At 45.0% G+C, this 18,991-nt stretch overlaps 1 protein-coding gene across 1 annotated transcript in view; it reads right to left on the reverse strand.

Moving 5' to 3' along the window:
- LOC121534178 (protocadherin Fat 4-like) overlaps positions 1-18,991 on the reverse strand; it is a 102,867-nt gene that overhangs the window by 46,373 nt on the left and 37,503 nt on the right. Inside the window, exon 2 of the mRNA XM_041840722.2 lies at positions 3-134. Within this exon, the coding sequence (XP_041696656.2) occupies positions 3-134 (132 nt within the window). The remainder of the gene's footprint in view (positions 1-2; positions 135-18,991) is intronic.

The following is an 18,991-nucleotide window of genomic DNA, read 5'->3' on the forward strand; positions in this document are numbered from 1 at the left end:
ACCTCATCTGCGTCTGTGGCTGTTAGTTGCATTATCTTGAAGCCATCGCTGATGTTCTCTTCGATAGTCACGTCAAGAAGATCGTTTGGGAAAACAGGTGGGTTGTCGTTGATGTCCTGGAGCGTAATTTCCACCTGGAGAGAAACAAAAACATTTCCATGAAAAAAAATGCCTGCTATAGCCATTAGGTTCACTGCGAAACGTCCTGCTCGCTTTTCTGACAGATATGTGCCCAGTAGGGACAAGTGATCATCCTCCCGCTCTTCATAAAACAGCAGAGAGCTCGGGAGAGGCGAGTTGCTGAAATGTCATGTGTTTCATACTCACATACTGTATAGTCTTATATTTATACCAGGTACACTGTAGAGATCAATGCTAGTTTGGTGCCAAGAGTATAGTTTAGTTATCAATGCATTAGACTGGGACAGTTCCATCCAGAGCGAGCAGGTTTATGTTTGTACACACTATGAATGTCATGGTTAGAATTCCATCAGATATATAATATTCAGTTGAACCCTACCTTAGTCTACACAGTGTACACAGTGTTCAACTACTGCCTGGAGACACACACTTCTTATTTGCATCTACCTCATTTGATCAGAATGAGAGAGAGCGAGAGAGAAAGAGAACAAGAAAGAGAGAGAGAGACAGAGAGAGAGACAGAAAGAAAGAGAGACAGAGAGACAGAGAAAGAGAGAGACAGAGAGAAAGAGAGAGACAGAGAGAGACAGGGAGAAAGAGAGTAACAGAGAAAGATAAATAGAGATAGAGACATACACATTATGGTGTCAAATTGTGTCTAGCCCAGGAATACTGCGTTTCCACTCATACTCCGCAATCACATCTCATCCCCTAACCCACATATGCATTTCAATGCCAGTAAACAGTGTTCACTTTAAATCACAACAGACATTTGCCTTTGCATTCTCTGTTTAGTGCTTCGATAAAAAGCCGGGTTTGAATTCTCTGGCGTTGCAATCTCCATTAATGTTGACAGTGATTATGGTAATTATTTGCCAGACATAAAAACTCAACTGCGAGTTGCTTTCTCCTGAGCCTTTCTATTCAGTCTTATTCAGTCCTCCAGTTGGTTCTGCCGCAGTGCGGGTTGATGTGGGTTGCTGAGGCGCAATAGGAAATGGGAAAGGAACAGCTGCATCACGTCCACAATGGGACTGGCTGAGTGTTTTAACCAACCCAAGTTTCCCTCACAGGCATTTACTGTGCAGACAATGGGCTTCAAGGCCACAGGACCACCAAGAGGGGTGAGATACAGGAGTCTATTCATGCCTGCCATTGACAGGAAAAACAGACCTCACGTGCTCTTGTAAATCCACTCTGAAACAAGCAGCATGCAGGAACTACCAACAAATGCCACCATCCAGGGCCTTTTCAAGAGCTGCAGTCCATTAAAGATGACGCAGTAGGAAAGGCTTTGAGATGCCTAGACAGAGAGAGGGGATTAACGTATAGCAATTGAATTGAGAGCCTTCTAATTGATGACTTGAGCACTATAATTGCTTTTCTATAACTATTTTCCTTCCCACATTCCAAAGGCAGATGAAAATCAGTTTTTTAAGTCTGAATATTTACTAACACTGTCCAAAACCAAGAGCAGTTTTCATAAGACTATGATTACAACGTGTCTCCACAGTGACCGCTTACTAATCTGATCCTGAATCAGTGGTTTGGGCTGTTCTGTGGTCTCTGTCTGGGATGAGGATGTGGTGGATCTGACCCTGGATCCAGAAAATTAGAAAAAAAGACGGATCAGAATTAACGCGGGGCCTTGCCGGCCATCCCGGCTGGGGCGCTATGTACCATGTAAAAACAAGACGGGAAACGACAGCACTTGCAGAGCCGAGGGACCCGGCAAAGTCAACAAACAATGAATATTTATCTTCCAACCCGTGTCCTCTTGATGTGTAAATAATGCACGGCCCAGTTCTGAGGAGTGAACTAATTAGAGAAGAAGTACGGTTATGAGAAATAATTACGCCTTGCGCTTATAGTTTACATTACCCAAGCTCCCCTGGGGGAGAGATATCAAAGAGGCTTGGTGAAAAATTCATCGGAGAAAGAGGAAGCGAGGTCAGGAGGGAGGGAGGGAGGAAGGAATTTTTTCGTTCTCCTGCTCAACCTGTCACTCAGGCCTAGATGCCCCGGTGTGGTGCAGGTGAAACACATTCGTTTACAGGGGAAAATATTGTGTTTCAGGCCACTACTGTTTCGAGTTGCAGCTGCTATAACTGGCTGCTAGGCTCCATTATTTATGCCTATCATGAATGATTCACAGGCCGAACGGCTCCTGAGTGCTGTCGATTATGATACCTTAAGTGATCAAGGACTATTTGCCAGGGTCTACGCCTGCAACTTGGCCAGAGGATTTCTTATCCAACAGGACTTGTTCACACAGTCTAGTCTGTCAAATAGATTAATCACATTGACTCTGCAACGGTACCCCCCTGTATATATAGCCTCCCTACTGTCACTTTATTTTACTGTATATATAGCCTCCCTACTGTCACTTTATTTTACTTCTGCTCTTTTTTTCTCAACACTTTTTTGTTGTTGTTGTTTTATTCTTACTTTTTTTGTTTAAAATAAATGCACTGTTGGTTAAGGGCTGTAAGTAAGCATTTCACTGCAATGTCTGCACCTGTTGTATTCGGCGCATGTGACCAATAAAATTTGATTTGATTTGATTTGATCAACGCCACATTTTTCTTTAGATACTGTGAGGGGGATGCCTATATCCTCCTAGATGATTTAATTCATAAAATCGTCCTTGTCCTCCTTATCAACCATTCCATTCAACTTTCTGGCAAAACCTTCCAGCCCTCTGCCAATTAAAAGTGAAGAATTGCACACACTTCATCCATTGAGCTACTAGGAACCTGCATTTGTGTGATTGAAACACTTCATAAGCTCCGTTTGCCGTCTCAACAAGCCATATCTTCAAGCACATAAGGTTCAGACTGCAGACTGAACACTCCAACTGTTTCACTTCTCTTCCCCTAACAGTAACAGAATGTACAGAAACAGCCACTCCCTCCTGGTGCACATAACCTTTCACTTATTATCATCCTCATATTTTAAAAGGTGGAAGCACTGGGAGTGATTCACGTACACTTTCCCCCAATGTCTCATACTTGCAGTCCTGCCAAGCTGACTGCATGAAGACAGGGAGATGGGGTAAAGGAGTCATGGAGGATAGACATCCAGTCTTTGAACATTACCCCCTATAGGTTGCACACATATTTAGTGAGTTAGTGAGTCAGTCAGTCAGTGTTTTCTACCAGTGGAGGGTAGTGCCAATTAATTAACTCAATGCTGGTCTGCATTAAAGATGAGTAATACGCTATACAATTACTCCTACTCATTGCTGTGATCGCAAAGACTCCATCTGAACAGAGTAAATGAAACATCAACAAAGTAACGTCTCTCTTTTCTAAGAGAGGGTTCCAAAACCAAACACATAACCTCTGATGCAACATGTTGGAAAGCAAAATGTGTTAATAAAAATGGACAGGGGTGTGTCTCATGTAGAGAATAACCATTTCAAAATGATTACATGTCTCATTAGACGTTGTTGACGACTTGAGGTGAAAGGTCGGGGAAGTATCGACTTCCAACACTAATGATCATTTAGCCTTTTGAAAATGTAATAATTCCATTCTCCTTCACCAAAAAATGATTTTGTAGCAGCAGTGTACTTGGAACTAATGTGTCAAAACCTGGATCACCAGGGCTATTTTACTGTAACACTTCATCATAGCACAGGGCCAAAATCACGAGCAGTTAAAATAAATTACTCAGACGTTGGCTCAGAATAAAATAAAAGGATACAAAGAATGTTTGTAACGCCAGAAAATGAACTCGACACTAAAACCTTTAAAACATGCTGATTCTATAAAAAAAAAAGATTAGACAAAAATGTTTGGGGAGGCAGAATGCACTATATATTTTCAGTGAAATGACATTCATCTGCAATTACGTTTGGCCAATCATTGGATAGGGCCTTGAGTTAGCTGGCGTAAGGACAGAGAGCATGTTGGGAAAGATTAGTACTCTGTCCTCTATCTCAGTGGTTCTCAAACTGTGGGGCATGTCCCCTATTTTATTTAGGTTTTTTAGCACATAGATATTGTTGTAATTTTTGTGTCACTCAAATATCACATGAAAAATGTATAGAGTTAGCTTTAAAACTGTACTATTTTCTTTGCACCCCCATGACAAAATGTGTAGAATTGCAAGAAATAAGCTTTAAACCTGCAAAATTCTCTCCACCAACAAGAGGGGGTTGAACAGTTTGTGTCATGGCAATAAATTGGATCCCTTCTCTGTAATGTGTTTTACGGGGGACTACTTGTCACATAGACCAGGGGTTCCCAAACTTTTTCACTCGGGGCCCATCTTCCAGCATTGGGGAACAATTATTGCCATGTTTCCCAGAGAGAGAGGAAAAGGAGCCATCACTGGAGCTTCTCACATTCACTTCAGTAACTCTAGGACCTTCTAACTATACTACACTCATTACTAAGGTCAACCAGGACACATGTACAAATAAAGATGGTAATTTCATACAATGGATACACCTTCCAGAGCTCTAAGCAACCCTATGCATTAGTAAAATCATACCCTTCCATAAGATCCAGTAGTATTTAAGAGGCACTGTATTGTTTGAAGGGATCTGTCATCTTCCTGATTCAAGGAATGGATGAACCCTCTAGAAAACCCCAGGCCCGATGTCTGTGTTTGCATTGCTTAATCTGAAAAGCGTATGGCATGATCCGTGCAAGTCTGATGAATGTCCTGCTATAGCTCAGAGAATGTAAAGGCGGACTGGGGTGATATAACGGCACATTCAACATTATTCATTTCCTGGGGCTCCTGAGACTCGCATACAAAGACCATCTTTATTTCACTTTATCTCCATCTCTCCTTTACTCATTTAACTGTTTAGATATAACGTCAGGGATTTTTGGGCCCCAGATTTATGGTGATGCTGCTTAAGAACTCCAAGTACCATTCCAGTCTCCATCTTTAAGAGCAAAAGGAAATGTAAGCAAAAAATAAAGGCGATAGCTCAGGTATAAATGATCTGATCCACCTGCATTTTACACATACGCAATCATGAACTGCTTGATTTGTCAAACAAAAGCCCCTGCCACGATCAATCTTCCTGACCACAGTCGGCAGTGTCTGCTCCGGAGATGGGAATTTGACCGTGCTGGGATGGGGAATGTGCCCGGGAAAAGCTAGACAAAGCTGGAACGCCGCCAGACCCCAACACACAGTGCCGGGGAGAAGTCAGGATAGGGTCCTATCCCCCGAGCTTCCAAATCTTCCCCAGCCGGAAAAAAACATGGAGAGACGAAACTAAACAAAACAGGCATGCCTGCAAACGATCACAAAGCACCTAGTTCTTATGTAACCAACGAGTGGTGGAGAGACAATGCCGGACAAGTGGTTTTAATAAATGGGATCACAGTCCTCTCAAAGGTGCACTTCAGCAACTGTTAAAAGATAGTTTGTCTACAGTTGGTCCTCCAAGCCCCCTGCAGCTTCTGTCAAGCAAGGTCATCCTCAATGTGTTCAGGAGGAATATATAATCCTGCAAAACTAATAACCCACAGTCTGTTTGGACCAGAGTAATCTTCATGGAGTTTCTGGACTCGTTGTTGACATCTCCCCACATAAAGACTTGAAACAAATCATGATGAATTGTCGTTTTTAATGGTCCAAGGTCTTGCATTATCCAGAATGTGGATGCAGCGCTGCTATTTTTCTCCATAAAAACTCATATTTCTTCCCTCTTGTTGATACCAGGAAGTGTTGGGTGGAAAGTGTAATTATTAGTTGAGCTATATCAGAGCTTACGAAACAGTCGAGAGACAACGTTTACCTCTTCTTTGATGAAATGGAAAGAGTCCATCTCCATGTTGGAGCCACAAGCCCTGCGTGAGTCTATGGCCTTATCACTACAGTGTATCCACCATTACCGTCCATTACCGCATTTAAACCACGTTGAGCATGCAGGAAAGAAATAGGGGTAGTCAAATAAAAATAGGGGTAATAAAACACTATGTTAAAATATCATTAAAAAACTTGCCTGACCGGAAAGAAAGAACGATAGAGTGCAATACAATTGTATTTTCCATTACCAATTGATGTGATTTGTATGATTCAAAGTCATCATAAAGATTTAAGAGTGGAAGATAATACTGAGTGTCCCTGCATATACAGTGAGGGAAAAAAGTATTTGAACCCCTGCTGATTTTGTACGTTTGCCCACTGACAAAGAAATGATCAGTCTATAATTTTAATGGTAGGTTTATTTGAACAGTGAGAGACAGAATAACAACAAAAAAATAAAAATAAACGCATGTCACAAATGTTATGAATTGATTTTCATTTTAATGAGGGAAATAAGTATTTGACCCCCTCTCAATCAGAAAGATTTCTGGCTACCAGGTGTCTTTTATACAGGTAACGAGCTGAGATTAGGAGCACACGCTTAAAGGGAGTGCTCCTAATCTCAGCTTGTTACCTGTATAAAAGACACCTGTCCACAGAAGCAATCAATCAATCAGATTCCAAACTCTCCACCATGGCCAAGACCAAAGAGCTCTCCAAGGATGTCAGGGAAAATATTGTAGACCTACACAAGGCTGGAATGGGCTACAAGACCATCGCCAAGCAGCTTGGTGAGAAGGTGACAACAGTTGGTGCAATTATTCGCAAATGGAAGAAACACAAAATAACTGTCAATCTCCCTCGGCCTGGGGCTCCATGCAAGATCTCACCTCGTGGAGTTGCAATGATCATGAGAACGGTGAGGAATCAGCCCAGAACTACACGGAAGGATCTTGTCAATGATCTCAAGGCAGCTGGGACCATAGTCACCAAGAAAACAATTGGTAACACACTACGCTGTGAAGGACTGAAATCCTGCAGCGCCCGCAAGGTCCCCCTGCTCAAGAAAGTACATATACAGGGCCGTCTGAAGTTTGCCAATGAACATCTGAATGATTCAGAGGAGAACTGGGTGAAAGTGGATGGGTATTCCAGCATGACAATGACCCAAAACACACGGCCAAGGCAACAAAGGAGTGGCTCAAGAAGAAGCACATTAAGGTCCTGGAGTGGCCTAGCCAGTCTCCAGACCTTAATCCCATAGAAAATCTGTGGAGGGAGCTGAAGGTTCGAGTTGCCAAACGTCAGCCTCAAAACCTTAATGACTTGGAGAAGATCTGCAAAGAGGAGTGGAACAAAATCCCTCCTGAGATGTGTGCAAACCTGGTGGCCAACTACAAGAAACGTCTGACCTCTGTGATTGCCAACAAGGGTTTTGCCACCAAGTACTACGTCATGTTTTGCAGAGGGGTCAAATACTTATTTCCCTCATTAAAATGCAAAACAATTTATAACATTTTTGACATGCGTTTTCTGGATGTTTTTGTTGTTATTCTGTCTCTCACTGTTCAAATAAACTTACCATTAAAATTATAGACTGATCATGTCTTTGTCAGTGGGCAAACGTACAAAATCAGCAGGGGATCAAATACTTTTTTCCCTCACTGTAGTTTGAGGTTCAACCCAGGGGATTTCAACTAGAGAACTACTAAATCTAAGGGATACAGATAGAAGGCATGTCTCTTTCAAGCCAAAGTCAGTCTCCAAGACTTCTGGAAGGAGAAGGCCTTAAAGACTATTCCGGCAACCATTTAATAGTAGCTGTCCACCAGTGATTGATGCGTACAATTTTCAGGCACTGGTAGCAGAAAAGGCACTGTTGATATGCTCGTTGGCCAAACTATGCATGAAAGACAGTCAAATCTGCAGAGGTTGCTCATTTCTTTTCAGTGACGTACATCACTCTGTTAAACTATTAAGGAAGAAAATGTCATTAAAAAGTGACGGCCATGATGTGGCTTCGAGGGCACCATGGGAGGCAAGAGTTGACCTCATGCCTGACCACATGACCTCTCCCTGGTCCACTAACAGAACGTGTTTGAGAAGGTGAAAAAGGAGGAGGGCTTGGGGTGGGAGGAAGGACTGCCTACTGAAGTCTCGTGTGCATTTTATTCTACACGGGTGAAAGGAGGGCCGTGTGTGTGTGTGTGTGTGTGTGTGTGTGTGCATTAATGTGTATGTGTGTGTGGTGTGATTCAATCTAAAACAGGACCAACTCTGTGTGAGAACAGCTCTGGGCACCCCCTGCAGCCTCTGTTTATGTGAAAACCCAGAAAACAGTAACAATGGTTGGTACCTAATCAGGAATGGTTGTGCATGGCGGCGACTCTCCAAGCTCCCCGACTGTTTAACAGCCTTAGAGGGAGGTCGGACGGAGCAGACTCACACACACACACACTCTCTGGCCAACAGTTTCCCCAAGAACATAAACATGCACCTTTTTGTGTTTACTAAACACTAACGGGCTGTGGTGTAAAGTACTTCAGTAAAAATACTTTAAAGTTCTACTTAAGTAGTTTTATTTGGGTATCTGTACTTTACTATTTATATTTTTGAAAACTTTTACTTTTACTTCACTACATTCCTAAAGACAATAATGTACTTTTTGCTCCATACATTTTCCCCGACAACCAAAAATACTTGTTACATTTCGAATGCTTAGCAGGACAGGAAAATGGTCAAATTCACACACTTCAAGAGAACATCCCTGGTCATCCCTACTGCCCCTGATCTGGTGGACTCACTAAACACAAATGCTTCATTTGTAAATTAACTCTGAGTGTTGGAGTGTGCCCCTGGCTATCTGTACATTTAAAAACCAAGAAAATTGTGCCTTCTGGTTTGCTTAATATAAGGAATGTGAAATGATTTATACTTTTACTTTTGATACTTAAGTATATTTTAGCAATTACATTTACTTTTGATACTTAAGCATATTTAAAACCAAATACTTTTAGACTTTTACTCAAGTAGAATTTTACTGGGTAACTTTCACTTTTACTTGAGTCATTTTCTATTAAGGTACTGTATCTTTACTTTTACTCAAGTATGACAATTGGGTACTTTTTCCAGCACTGCTAACGGGTTGTAGGAACAGTTGTTGAAACGTAGTTCTGAGAGACTGGCTGCTAACTTTTTTGTAAAGAAACACCACTAAAGTACACAGCATTCATGTGGAACAGTATTCTCACACTACACTAGTGTTGCACAGTAATAATAAAACTAGAAAGACAGTTATCCATTTTAGCTTAAAAATTAGCCTAGCAAATCGAGAGCTTGGGACCATAAGGTTCTATTTGCAAAAAGATGATTCTGAGATCATTTCCTTTAAAGTTCCAAACCCTCATTGGTTTGAATGGTGTCAGCAATTTCTATATAGTATTCCTTTGAACTTAAAGTGGCAATCAGCAATTAAAACAATAACAAAGTGAACTCCCCACCACTGTTTCGGTAAAAAGCAGGGGAAAGGGGCTGGGGAAATGTAACCACTCTCAAATTCAAAGACAGGGCTATGGATGCAAGGACTGACCATCCATGATATCAAAATTGTAGTTTTAACAATGTTTTTAGGCTATACAGTTTTACATTTCCTTTGTTTACAAACATTGAAGTAAAACAAGTGTATTATATTTTGTGTTCTGATGGGGTACAACAGCAGAACTAAGCTCATGATCCATTTATAAGTTATATTCCTCAAGAATCAATGGGTACACATCTTGAATGTATTTATTTCCCCTTTAACAACATGAATGGGGGTATTTAGAGTACTATATAGGTACATATCATTGAATAGAACAAGGCTATGTCAATAACTCAATTTTGACAAAAATGCAGATAGAACCTTAGTCCCAAGTTCTCGAAATGTGCACTGAAGGTTGAGATGTTTTAAAGGAACATTATTCTACTACTGCAGCTCCTACTGAAGAGCTAGTGTGAGTTAAACACTGCTTCAATCATAAAATTCCACTTGGTAATTTCTGATCCAAAGAATAACCTTTATTTTTTCTCCTCCGTAGCCATGCAGCTATCACTCATTTCGCGTCCCATACATCTGCGTCGGTCATTTAGGAACCTGACAGGAAACATTTGGCAAGATGGCCTGATCCGAAGACATTTTGAGGGGTTCAAAAAAATGAAAGAGAAATGTTGATGCATTTAACATGAGGCTGCGTTAAAAAAATAAAAGACTTCTGCCAAATAACTAGACAACAACAGACGGTTTCCCCCCACCTAGACCATTCATAGCAACAGGGGCTGGAGCTAACCTCTCCTTTCCGCTGAAGCCTGCTTTTTAACCTCCCTCACAAACCTCCCTCACAAGGAGGGTTTGTAAGCTCAACATGTTTAAAGTTCACTTTTTTTTATCATGAAGATAGGCCCGCTCGGAAAACCATCCATCTTAATTAACTTGCCATTTGTATGCACTTCAGCCACCGTGAATGCTAGCATGGAAAGCAATCGACTGGCTAAAGAGGAGCTCTCAAAGCACTGAGAAATCATTACCCGATTAAAATGTATATGGCTCCATCATGTTGTCTGTGCATTTCATTATCTTGTCTTGTTTAGTACTATCAATAACTTTTATTATACATAAGCCTTCTAAAATGTAAATAATTGCTCCTATAAAGACATGATGCACATCTTCCACATTCTAACACACTATTCCATCCCTTCTAAGTAAGTTATTCTGAGTAACTCTAATTTGAAGCACTCTCCTTTCGATTTACTGTCTGTAGCATGAAGGGCTCAATGTCTCTATAGCATAAATAAATGATGTACACAGTGTCCTGTTGGAACCCCTCAAATAGTTACTGTTTCTTTAGACTTCAAGCGAGAATAACATGACAGACTTAATTGGACCAGTTTCCAATCATTTTCAAACCAGAAAATGCTGTTTAAGAAGCCAAATGTTGGATTATTTTAATTAGTATTCGTTAGCATGTTGAGTTTGGCATACTTTTAGCTGAATTGGCCACTACAGCTGTAGGGTCTTCCCTTTGGGCCTGTCTGAGGAACAAAAAGGAAACGTTTCAAAAAGATCCAGCTTCACTGCCACCCTGTTTTGTCTCGTGGCGTTCTTGACTGCAACCGAATGGCTTCAAAACAATCCATTTAAATTCCTATTCAAGAAACTTATATAGACGATTAATTGTGAACTCATAAACACACAGAACAAGCCTTAAGGGAGGAAGCCGCCCATACGGCCCATACGTTCCTACTGAGCTTTAGCTAGCTACCGCTCTCTTCACTCTGTCTTTGCTATCATCCATAACACCTATGGGCTTTCTGGGGGGTTTTGGGGTCACTTCAGGGGGTCAGAAGGTGATGATTAATCCCTTGGAGCAGTGGCATTGTGGGAGCTCCTGGATAGTTGGGGGTCAGGACCCCAGTTTAGCAAAATGCTGTCATTTGTTAGTTGACCTTTACTGCCAACCCTGACATCTATTTTGTGTCTCTATCATGCATCCACTCCTCCATTCTCCAGTTTTCCAGAGGATGGAGGAAAGGGGGATGGGGGACTGGTTCTGTTCATTTGTATTGCTATTCACCAAAACCAACCCCCTTTCTTTCAGCAAGTAGACAAACTGTACAAAAGGAAACGTTTGTGGTTTACAGAGAATTTGAGAATAAATATTCAGACAACAAAAGACTTATTACAATTGTCCCTCTGGTGACTCCGTAGTGGGAAGGCTAATCCGTCACAATAAATAAAGTTGTGTTTAGTAATGAAGGAATTGTTTAGTCTGGCAACAAATACAGAAAGTCATTATCAATAACAATGACATAGAATGTTCCTTGGGATATGCCAACCAAGATACAAAGAAGGCATATCCCAACCTGCGCTGTTATGTACACGCCCACACAAACATACAATCAAATGGACCACGGTCATTTACTTATTAATTCAACATTTACTCAACCTTCACGACAGTACACACAAATAATTACCAATTAATGTCTGCCCCCAACCTTTGTGAGATATGTTTAGTCTCCGGTCTTAAGATAAGATAAAGTATTTGTCTTTAGAGGCTGGAAAAAGGCAGGGGTATTCCCCACATTATTTACTGTCAAAGAACCAAATCAGGTTTTTAAGATACTGTGAGAAAACTCAACATCAAAGATGGCTGCCATGTTGTTTATGTCGCATTAAAACCATGACTGTACTGAAACAAAAATTATTTTTGCAACAAATAACACCATATTCTATCTATTTAACCCAAAGTAATGGACACTAAGTTGCAAACACAAATAGAAAGTTGCACTTCATTCATTCAAGGAAACATGTTTGGTTAATCCGATCGTCTGGTCACTGTCAATCAGTCGAGGGCAGAGGATTTAATAAGGGATGCGTTGGGGTAAAAGGGCTAACAGTGTCACATATGATCTAGTCAAAGACAGGAGCAATCACCACTTCCACCTCCCCCACACCGCAGCACGCAAAGCTCGAAACCACCACTTGGCACTGGCCAGAGAGAGAAAGGAGGGGAGGGAGAGAGAGAAGAGAGAGAGAGTGTAACGATCCCGGCAGTCTGAGTCGGGTCCTGTCTGGTGACTAGTTTTTCCTGTTCGTGATCTCCAGTTTCCCGAGGGTTCGGGAACGCTCCGGGGAGCTCTCTTGTTTTCCGCACCTGCATCCCATCAGCAATCTGCACACCTGGTCCTGATCATCACCCTTCTTAGGCTCTGGCCAAACATCCAGTTCCTGCCGGATCGTTAGCCATGAACAGTAGGTTTATCAGAGTATCAGTCCTAGAGCTTCTAGCGTTAGTTTTGTTGTTTTGTACCTTGTTGGTTTATTGTTGACTTACCTCCGTTTTTGTTCCATCTCCAGTCACTCGTCCGGAACCCTCACCCTACCTCTGCCTGATGGTCGGCGGCTGCCGAGCCATCATTGGACCAACAACTGCACCCTCAACAACTCATCCACGCCGCCCGCTCTGTTCCCTGGATTATCCTGCACCTTTGTTGAATCTGTAATAAACCCTCACCTTCGTTCAACTCTCCTTGTCCTGGTCTGCTTCTGGGTTCTGTCTGAGGGAACCGTGACAGAACGATCCGGCCAGTAATGAACCCAGCGGACCTGGACTCTGTTCGCCATGCCATTACCCATCAGGAGAAGATGTTGGGCCATCATAGCACGGTACTACAGGAGATCGCGTTGTCAGTTCGGAACCTTTCTACCGGTCTGACGGAGGTCCAGAACCAACGCAAGTTTCGGTGGAGGATCCACTACCGGTTTCACCCATCTCGCCTGCCGCTTCTGGAGCTGTGTCCTTCCGTGAGCCCGAGGTTCCGACGCCGGATAGATATGAGGGGGAGCTGGGAAGATGCCGTTCCTTCCTTATGCAGTGTGGATTAGTGTTCGATCTACAGCCCTACTCTTATGCCACAGACAAGGCTAGGATAGCCTTTGTGATTGCGTTGCTGCGTGGTCGAGCGCTGGAGTGGGCTTCAGCCGTTTGGGAACGACAAGACCCCTGCATGGCTTCATACCAGGGGTTCACGGCCGAGATGAGGAAGCTCTTCGACCATTCCGTCCGAGGGAGGGACGCAGCTAGGCGCCTGTTTTCGCTTCACCAAGGAACTGCGTAGCGTGGCCGACTTCGTGATCGAGTTCAAGACGTTGGCGGTGGAGAGTGGGTGGAACGAGGAGTCTCTGCAAGCGGCCTTTTACCAGGGTCTGTCGGAGCAGCTCAAGGATGAGTTGATCTCCTATCCGGAGCCTAGTGACCTGGACAGCTTGGTAGCCTTGTCTATTCGGGTGGATAATCGAGTCCGAGAGCGAAGGAGGGAGAAGCAATGGGGTCCGTCCAATCGATCAGCTTCTCAGTTCCCAGTCGGGTCGGGTGGTGGACCAGAACACGTCGATCATTCTCCACCACAATGGATTAGTGGAGAGGTCCTCTCTCCCGATTCTGAACCCATGCAAGTGGGGCGGCACGGGTTAACCAAGGAGGAGCGTCAACATAGACGTAAGACCAACTGCTGCCTCTACTGTGGTAGCTCGGGACATTACATCTCCACTTGTTCCCGGCGGTCGTCAAACTGCCCGGCTCGCTAAAGTTGGGAGGACTTTTAGCGAGCCAGTTTCAACCTCTCAGTACCTCTGTCAGACCCCGTTTCCGGCTACCCTTGTGAACAGGAATCAGAGCTTAGCGCTTAACGCTTTTATCGATTCAGGTGCCGATGGAAGCTTTCTTGATGCCGAGTTGGTGGAACAGCTGGGGCTTTCCAAGGAGCAATTGCCGGAAGCCATTGAAGCGACCACTCTGAACGGCAGTAGTCTGGCACGTATCACGATGAGGACTGAACCGGTTAAGATGCGGTTGTCGGGAATCATTCTGAGATGATTTCATTCTTCATTCTGCCGTCTTCCCATGTTCCTCTGGTCCTTGGATACCCCCTGGCTGAAGGAACACAATCCCACGTTCGATTGGGTGACGGGCAAGGTAACGAGTTGGAGCCTTGATTGTCATGCTAACTGTCTCAAGACTGCCTGCCCCCATTCGGTTCCCAGTCAGGTGATTGAGGCTAAACCCCCAGATTTGTCCCTGGTTCCCGAGACATATCACGATTTGGGGAAGTTTTCAGTAAGCAGAAGGCTCTGTCACTCCCTCCCCATCGACCATATGATTGTGCCATCAACCTGGTTCCTGGAGCTGTCTACCCCAAGGGAAGGTTATACAGTATCTCCCGACCTGAACGTGAGGCGTTGGAGACCTACATCAAGGAGTCCCTAGCTGCTGGTCTCGTTCGTCCCTCGTCATCACCCCTGGGGGGCAGGATTCTTCTTTGTGGGTAAGAAGGATGGCTCTCTTCGACCGTGTATTGATTATCGGGGTTGAATGACATCACGGTCAAGAACAAGTATCCCCTGCCCTTGATGAGTTCTGCCTTCGACTCCTTACAGGGTGCTACGGTGTTCACCAAGCTAGACCTACGCAATGCGTATCACCTGGTCCGGATCGAGAGAGGGGACGAGTGGTTGACGGGTTTCAATACACCGATGGGTCACTTGAGTATCAGGTGATGCCGTTTGGACTGACCAATGCTCCAGCGGTATTCCAGAGTATGGTGAACGACGTCCTGAGAGATATGATCGGTCTCTTTGTGTTTGTTTACCTGGATGACATTCTGATCTTCTCGAAGGAACCTTCCGACCACGTCCAGCATGTCCGGCAGGTTCTGCAGCGATTGTTGGAGAATCGCCTGTTCGTGAAGGCCGAGAAGTGCGAGTTTCACGCCCACACGACATCCTTTCTCGGGTACATCATCTCCAGGGGAGAGATTAGGATGGACCAGGAGAAGGTTAGAGCGGTTCTGGAATGGGCCCAGCCCGGTACGAGATTGCAGCTCCAGAGATTTTTGGGGTTTGCGAATTTCTACCGCAGATTCATCCGGGATTACAGCCGTGTGGCCGCTCCATTAACTGCCTTGACTTCCAGTATCAGGACCTTCAAGTGGAATCCGGAGGCGGATCGAGCGTTTCTGGATTTGAAGAGGCGATTCACCAACGCACCGATTCTCTCTCAACCGGACACGGCCCGTCAGTTCGTCGTTGAAGTGGGACGCGTCTGATGTGGGAGTTGGCGCCATCCTGTCGCAGCGATGCTCCACGGACAGTAAACTCCATCCCTGCGCCTACTACTCTCGTCGCCTTTCGCCTGCGGAGAGGAATTACGATGTGGGTAACCGGGGAGCTTCTCGCGGTGAAACTTGCCTTGGAGGAGTGGCGCCACTGGTTGGAGGGGGCGGAGCAACCGTTTATTGTCTGGACTGACCACAAGAATCTTGCTTACGTGCAATCGGCTAAACGTCTCAACTCCCGTCAGGCCAGGTGGGCGTTGTTTTTCGGACGATTCAAGTTTGTCCTGGACGTTCCGACCTGGATCTAAGAACGGCAAGGCGGACGCCTTGTCCCGGATGTTCTCCAAGACGGAGGAGAGTGGGTCCAAGACCGAGACAATTCTCCCCCGGAACTGCGTCGTGGGAGCAGTTATGTGGAAGATTGAGGAGGAGGTGCTGGCGGCCCTTCGGACTCAGCCCGGTCCCGGTAACGGTCCACCCGGTCGGTTGTTTGTGCCTGAGTCGGTTCGTCCTGCTGTCCTCAAATGGTCCCACGCCAGTAAGATGGCTTGTCACCCTGGCGTGGCTCGGACAATGGCGTTTCTTCGCAGACGTTTTTGGTGGCCTGCCATGGCCGAGGATACTCGGGGTTTTGTTGCTGCCTGTCCAGTGTGTGCGCAGAATAAGAGTACCAATCGGCCCAGCTCTGGACTACTTCACCCCCTTCCTATTCCCCGGCGACCATGGTCGCATCTGGCCCTGGACTTCGTCACTGGGTTGCCCGCTTCTGAGGGGAACACGGTCGTTCTGACTATCGTGGACAGATTCAGCAAGTTCGCCCACTTTGTGCCAATTGCCAAGCTTCCCTCTGCCTCGGAGACGTCCGAGATCCTGGTTAGGGAGGGTTTTCAGGGTCCACGGTTTGCCCAGTGATATCGTTTCCGACCGTGGCCCTCAGTTTACCTCTGCTGTCTGGAAGTCCTTCTGTTTGGCCATTGGAGCTACAGTCAGTCTCACATCTGGTTTTCACCCCCAATCCAATGGTCAGGCGGAGAGAGCCAACCAGAAGATGGAATCCACGCTACGCTGTCTGGTCTCTTCCAACCCCACCTCCTGGGTCTCTCAGTTGCCTTGGGTTGAGTATGCCCACAATACTCTCCCTACATCTGCCACTGGGATGTCTCCCTTCCAGTGCCTGTATGGCTACCAACCTCCCCTTGTTCCCTTCTCAGGAGAAGGAGCTCTCAGTGCCTTCTGTTCAGGCCCATATTCGTCGTTGCCACCGGACCTGGCATCGGGCCAGAAAGGCACTCCTTAGAGTTTCGGACCGGTATCAGCTCCAGGCGAATCGTCGCCGGATCCCCGCTCCCACCTACACCATCGGAGATAGGGTCTGGTTGGCCACACGGGATCTTCCTTTACGGACTGAGTCTAGGAAGTTGTTACCGAAGTTCATTGGTCCGTTTGTGGTGGAGAAGGTGATCAATCCAGTGGCAGTTCGACTCAAACTACCGAGGGACGCTCAGAGTCCATCCCACCTTTCATGTCTCCTGCCTCAAGCCTGTCTTCCTCAGTCCTCTGTTGCCTCCTCCGCCTCCTCCTCCTCCTCCTCGGATGATCGGAGGTGGTCCTGCCTACACGGTGCGTCGCATCATGGATTCCAGACGGCGGGGCCGGGGTTTCCAGTATCTCGTGGACTGGGAGGGGTATGGTCCTGAAGAGAGGAGTTGGATTCCGCGGCGACAGGTCCTAGATGCTGACCTCATCAGTGATTTCTACCGCCTCCATCCTGGCGCTCCGGGAGGTCCGCCCGGTGGCGTTCGGTCGGAGGGGGGGTACTGTAACGATCCCGGCAGTCTGAGTCGGGTCCTGTCTGGTGACTAGTTTTTCCTGTTCGTGATCTCCAGTTTCCCGAGGGTTCGGGAACGCTCGGGGAGCTCTCTTGTTTTCCGCACCTGCATCCCATCAGCAATCTGCACACCTGGTCCTGATCATCACCCTTCTTAGGCTCTGGCCAAACATCCAGTTCCTGCCGGATCGTTAGCCATGAACAGTAGGTTTATCAGAGTATCAGTCCTAGAGCTTCTAGCGTTAGTTTTGTTGTTTTGTACCTTGTTGGTTTATTGTTGACTTACCTCCGTTTTTGTTCCATCTCCAGTCACTCGTCCGGAACCCTCACCCTACCTCTGCCTGATGGTCGGCGGCTGCCGAGCCATCATTGGACCAACAACTGCACCCTCAACAACTCATCCACGCCGCCCGCTCTGTTCCCTGGATTATCCTGCACCTTTGTTGAATCTGTAATAAACCCTCACCTTCGTTCAACTCTCCTTGTCCTGGTCTGCTTCTGGGTTCTGTCTGAGGGAACCGTGACAGAGAGGCCCTCCTCTTCTTTCGTCTCCTAGCCTCTTTCGCTCCCCCCCACCTCCTCATATCCCTTCTCATTATTTCTTGTCCTTTCGCCTTTTGTGTCCTCAAATCCTCTTTTCTCCTGTCTATTCCCTCTCTCTTTTCCTCTCAGCTGTCCCCTCCTCTCCTTAATAGTGTTCTCTCTTAATTTTTACTCTTCCTCCCCTTCCCCCTCCTTTAACCCTCTACTATTTTCCACTTTAGTAGATCTCTACTTGCATTTGGGATATCCCTAGCACAAGCTCCAGTTTCATGACAGTAATGTAGGGCCTAGTTTTTTCCTCCTTGGTTTAACAAAAGAGCTGGTAATGCATCAAAATAAAATGGAAGGTGATTAATGACATGTTGACAAGGAGGTTTGCATAATTTACTGACATTGTTTTATTACGACGGTTTGCATACTAAACCTACTCTTGAAAATAATCTTATTTTTACATTTTGCATTTCATATATCAGGGATCCCCAACTGGCGGCCCGCGGGCCAAATTTGGTCAGATGACCTGGCCTCCACAATCACCCGACCTCAACCCAATTGAGATGGTTTGGGATGAGTTGGACCGCAGAGTGAAGGAAAAGCAGCCAAGTGCTCAGCATATGTGAGAATGTCAAAAGTGTGCAAAGCTGTCATCAAGGCAAAGGGTGGCTACTTTGAAGAATCTCAAATATAAAATATATTTGTTTAACACTTTTTTGGTTACTACATGATTCCATATGTGCTATTTCATAGTTTTGATGTCTTCACTATTATTCTACAATGTAGAAAATAGTACAAATAAAGAAAAACCCTTGAATGAGTAGGTGTGTCCAAACTTTTGACTGGTACTGTATATTTTTCTCAAAGACATGTATTACTAAAATAAAGGTTTAAGGAAATACAGGCAGGTATCACATTACTACAAGACAAAACAGCAGTGGTGGAAAAAGTACCCAATTATCATACTTGAGTAAAAGTAAAGATACAGTACCATAATAGAAAATGACTCAAGTAAAAGTGAAAGTCACCCAGTAAAATACTACTTGAGTAAAAGTCTAAAAG

The sequence above is a fragment of the Coregonus clupeaformis genome, chromosome 2 (assembly GCF_020615455.1).
Source record: "Coregonus clupeaformis isolate EN_2021a chromosome 2, ASM2061545v1, whole genome shotgun sequence".
Classification (NCBI taxonomy): Eukaryota; Metazoa; Chordata; class Actinopteri; order Salmoniformes; family Salmonidae; genus Coregonus; species Coregonus clupeaformis.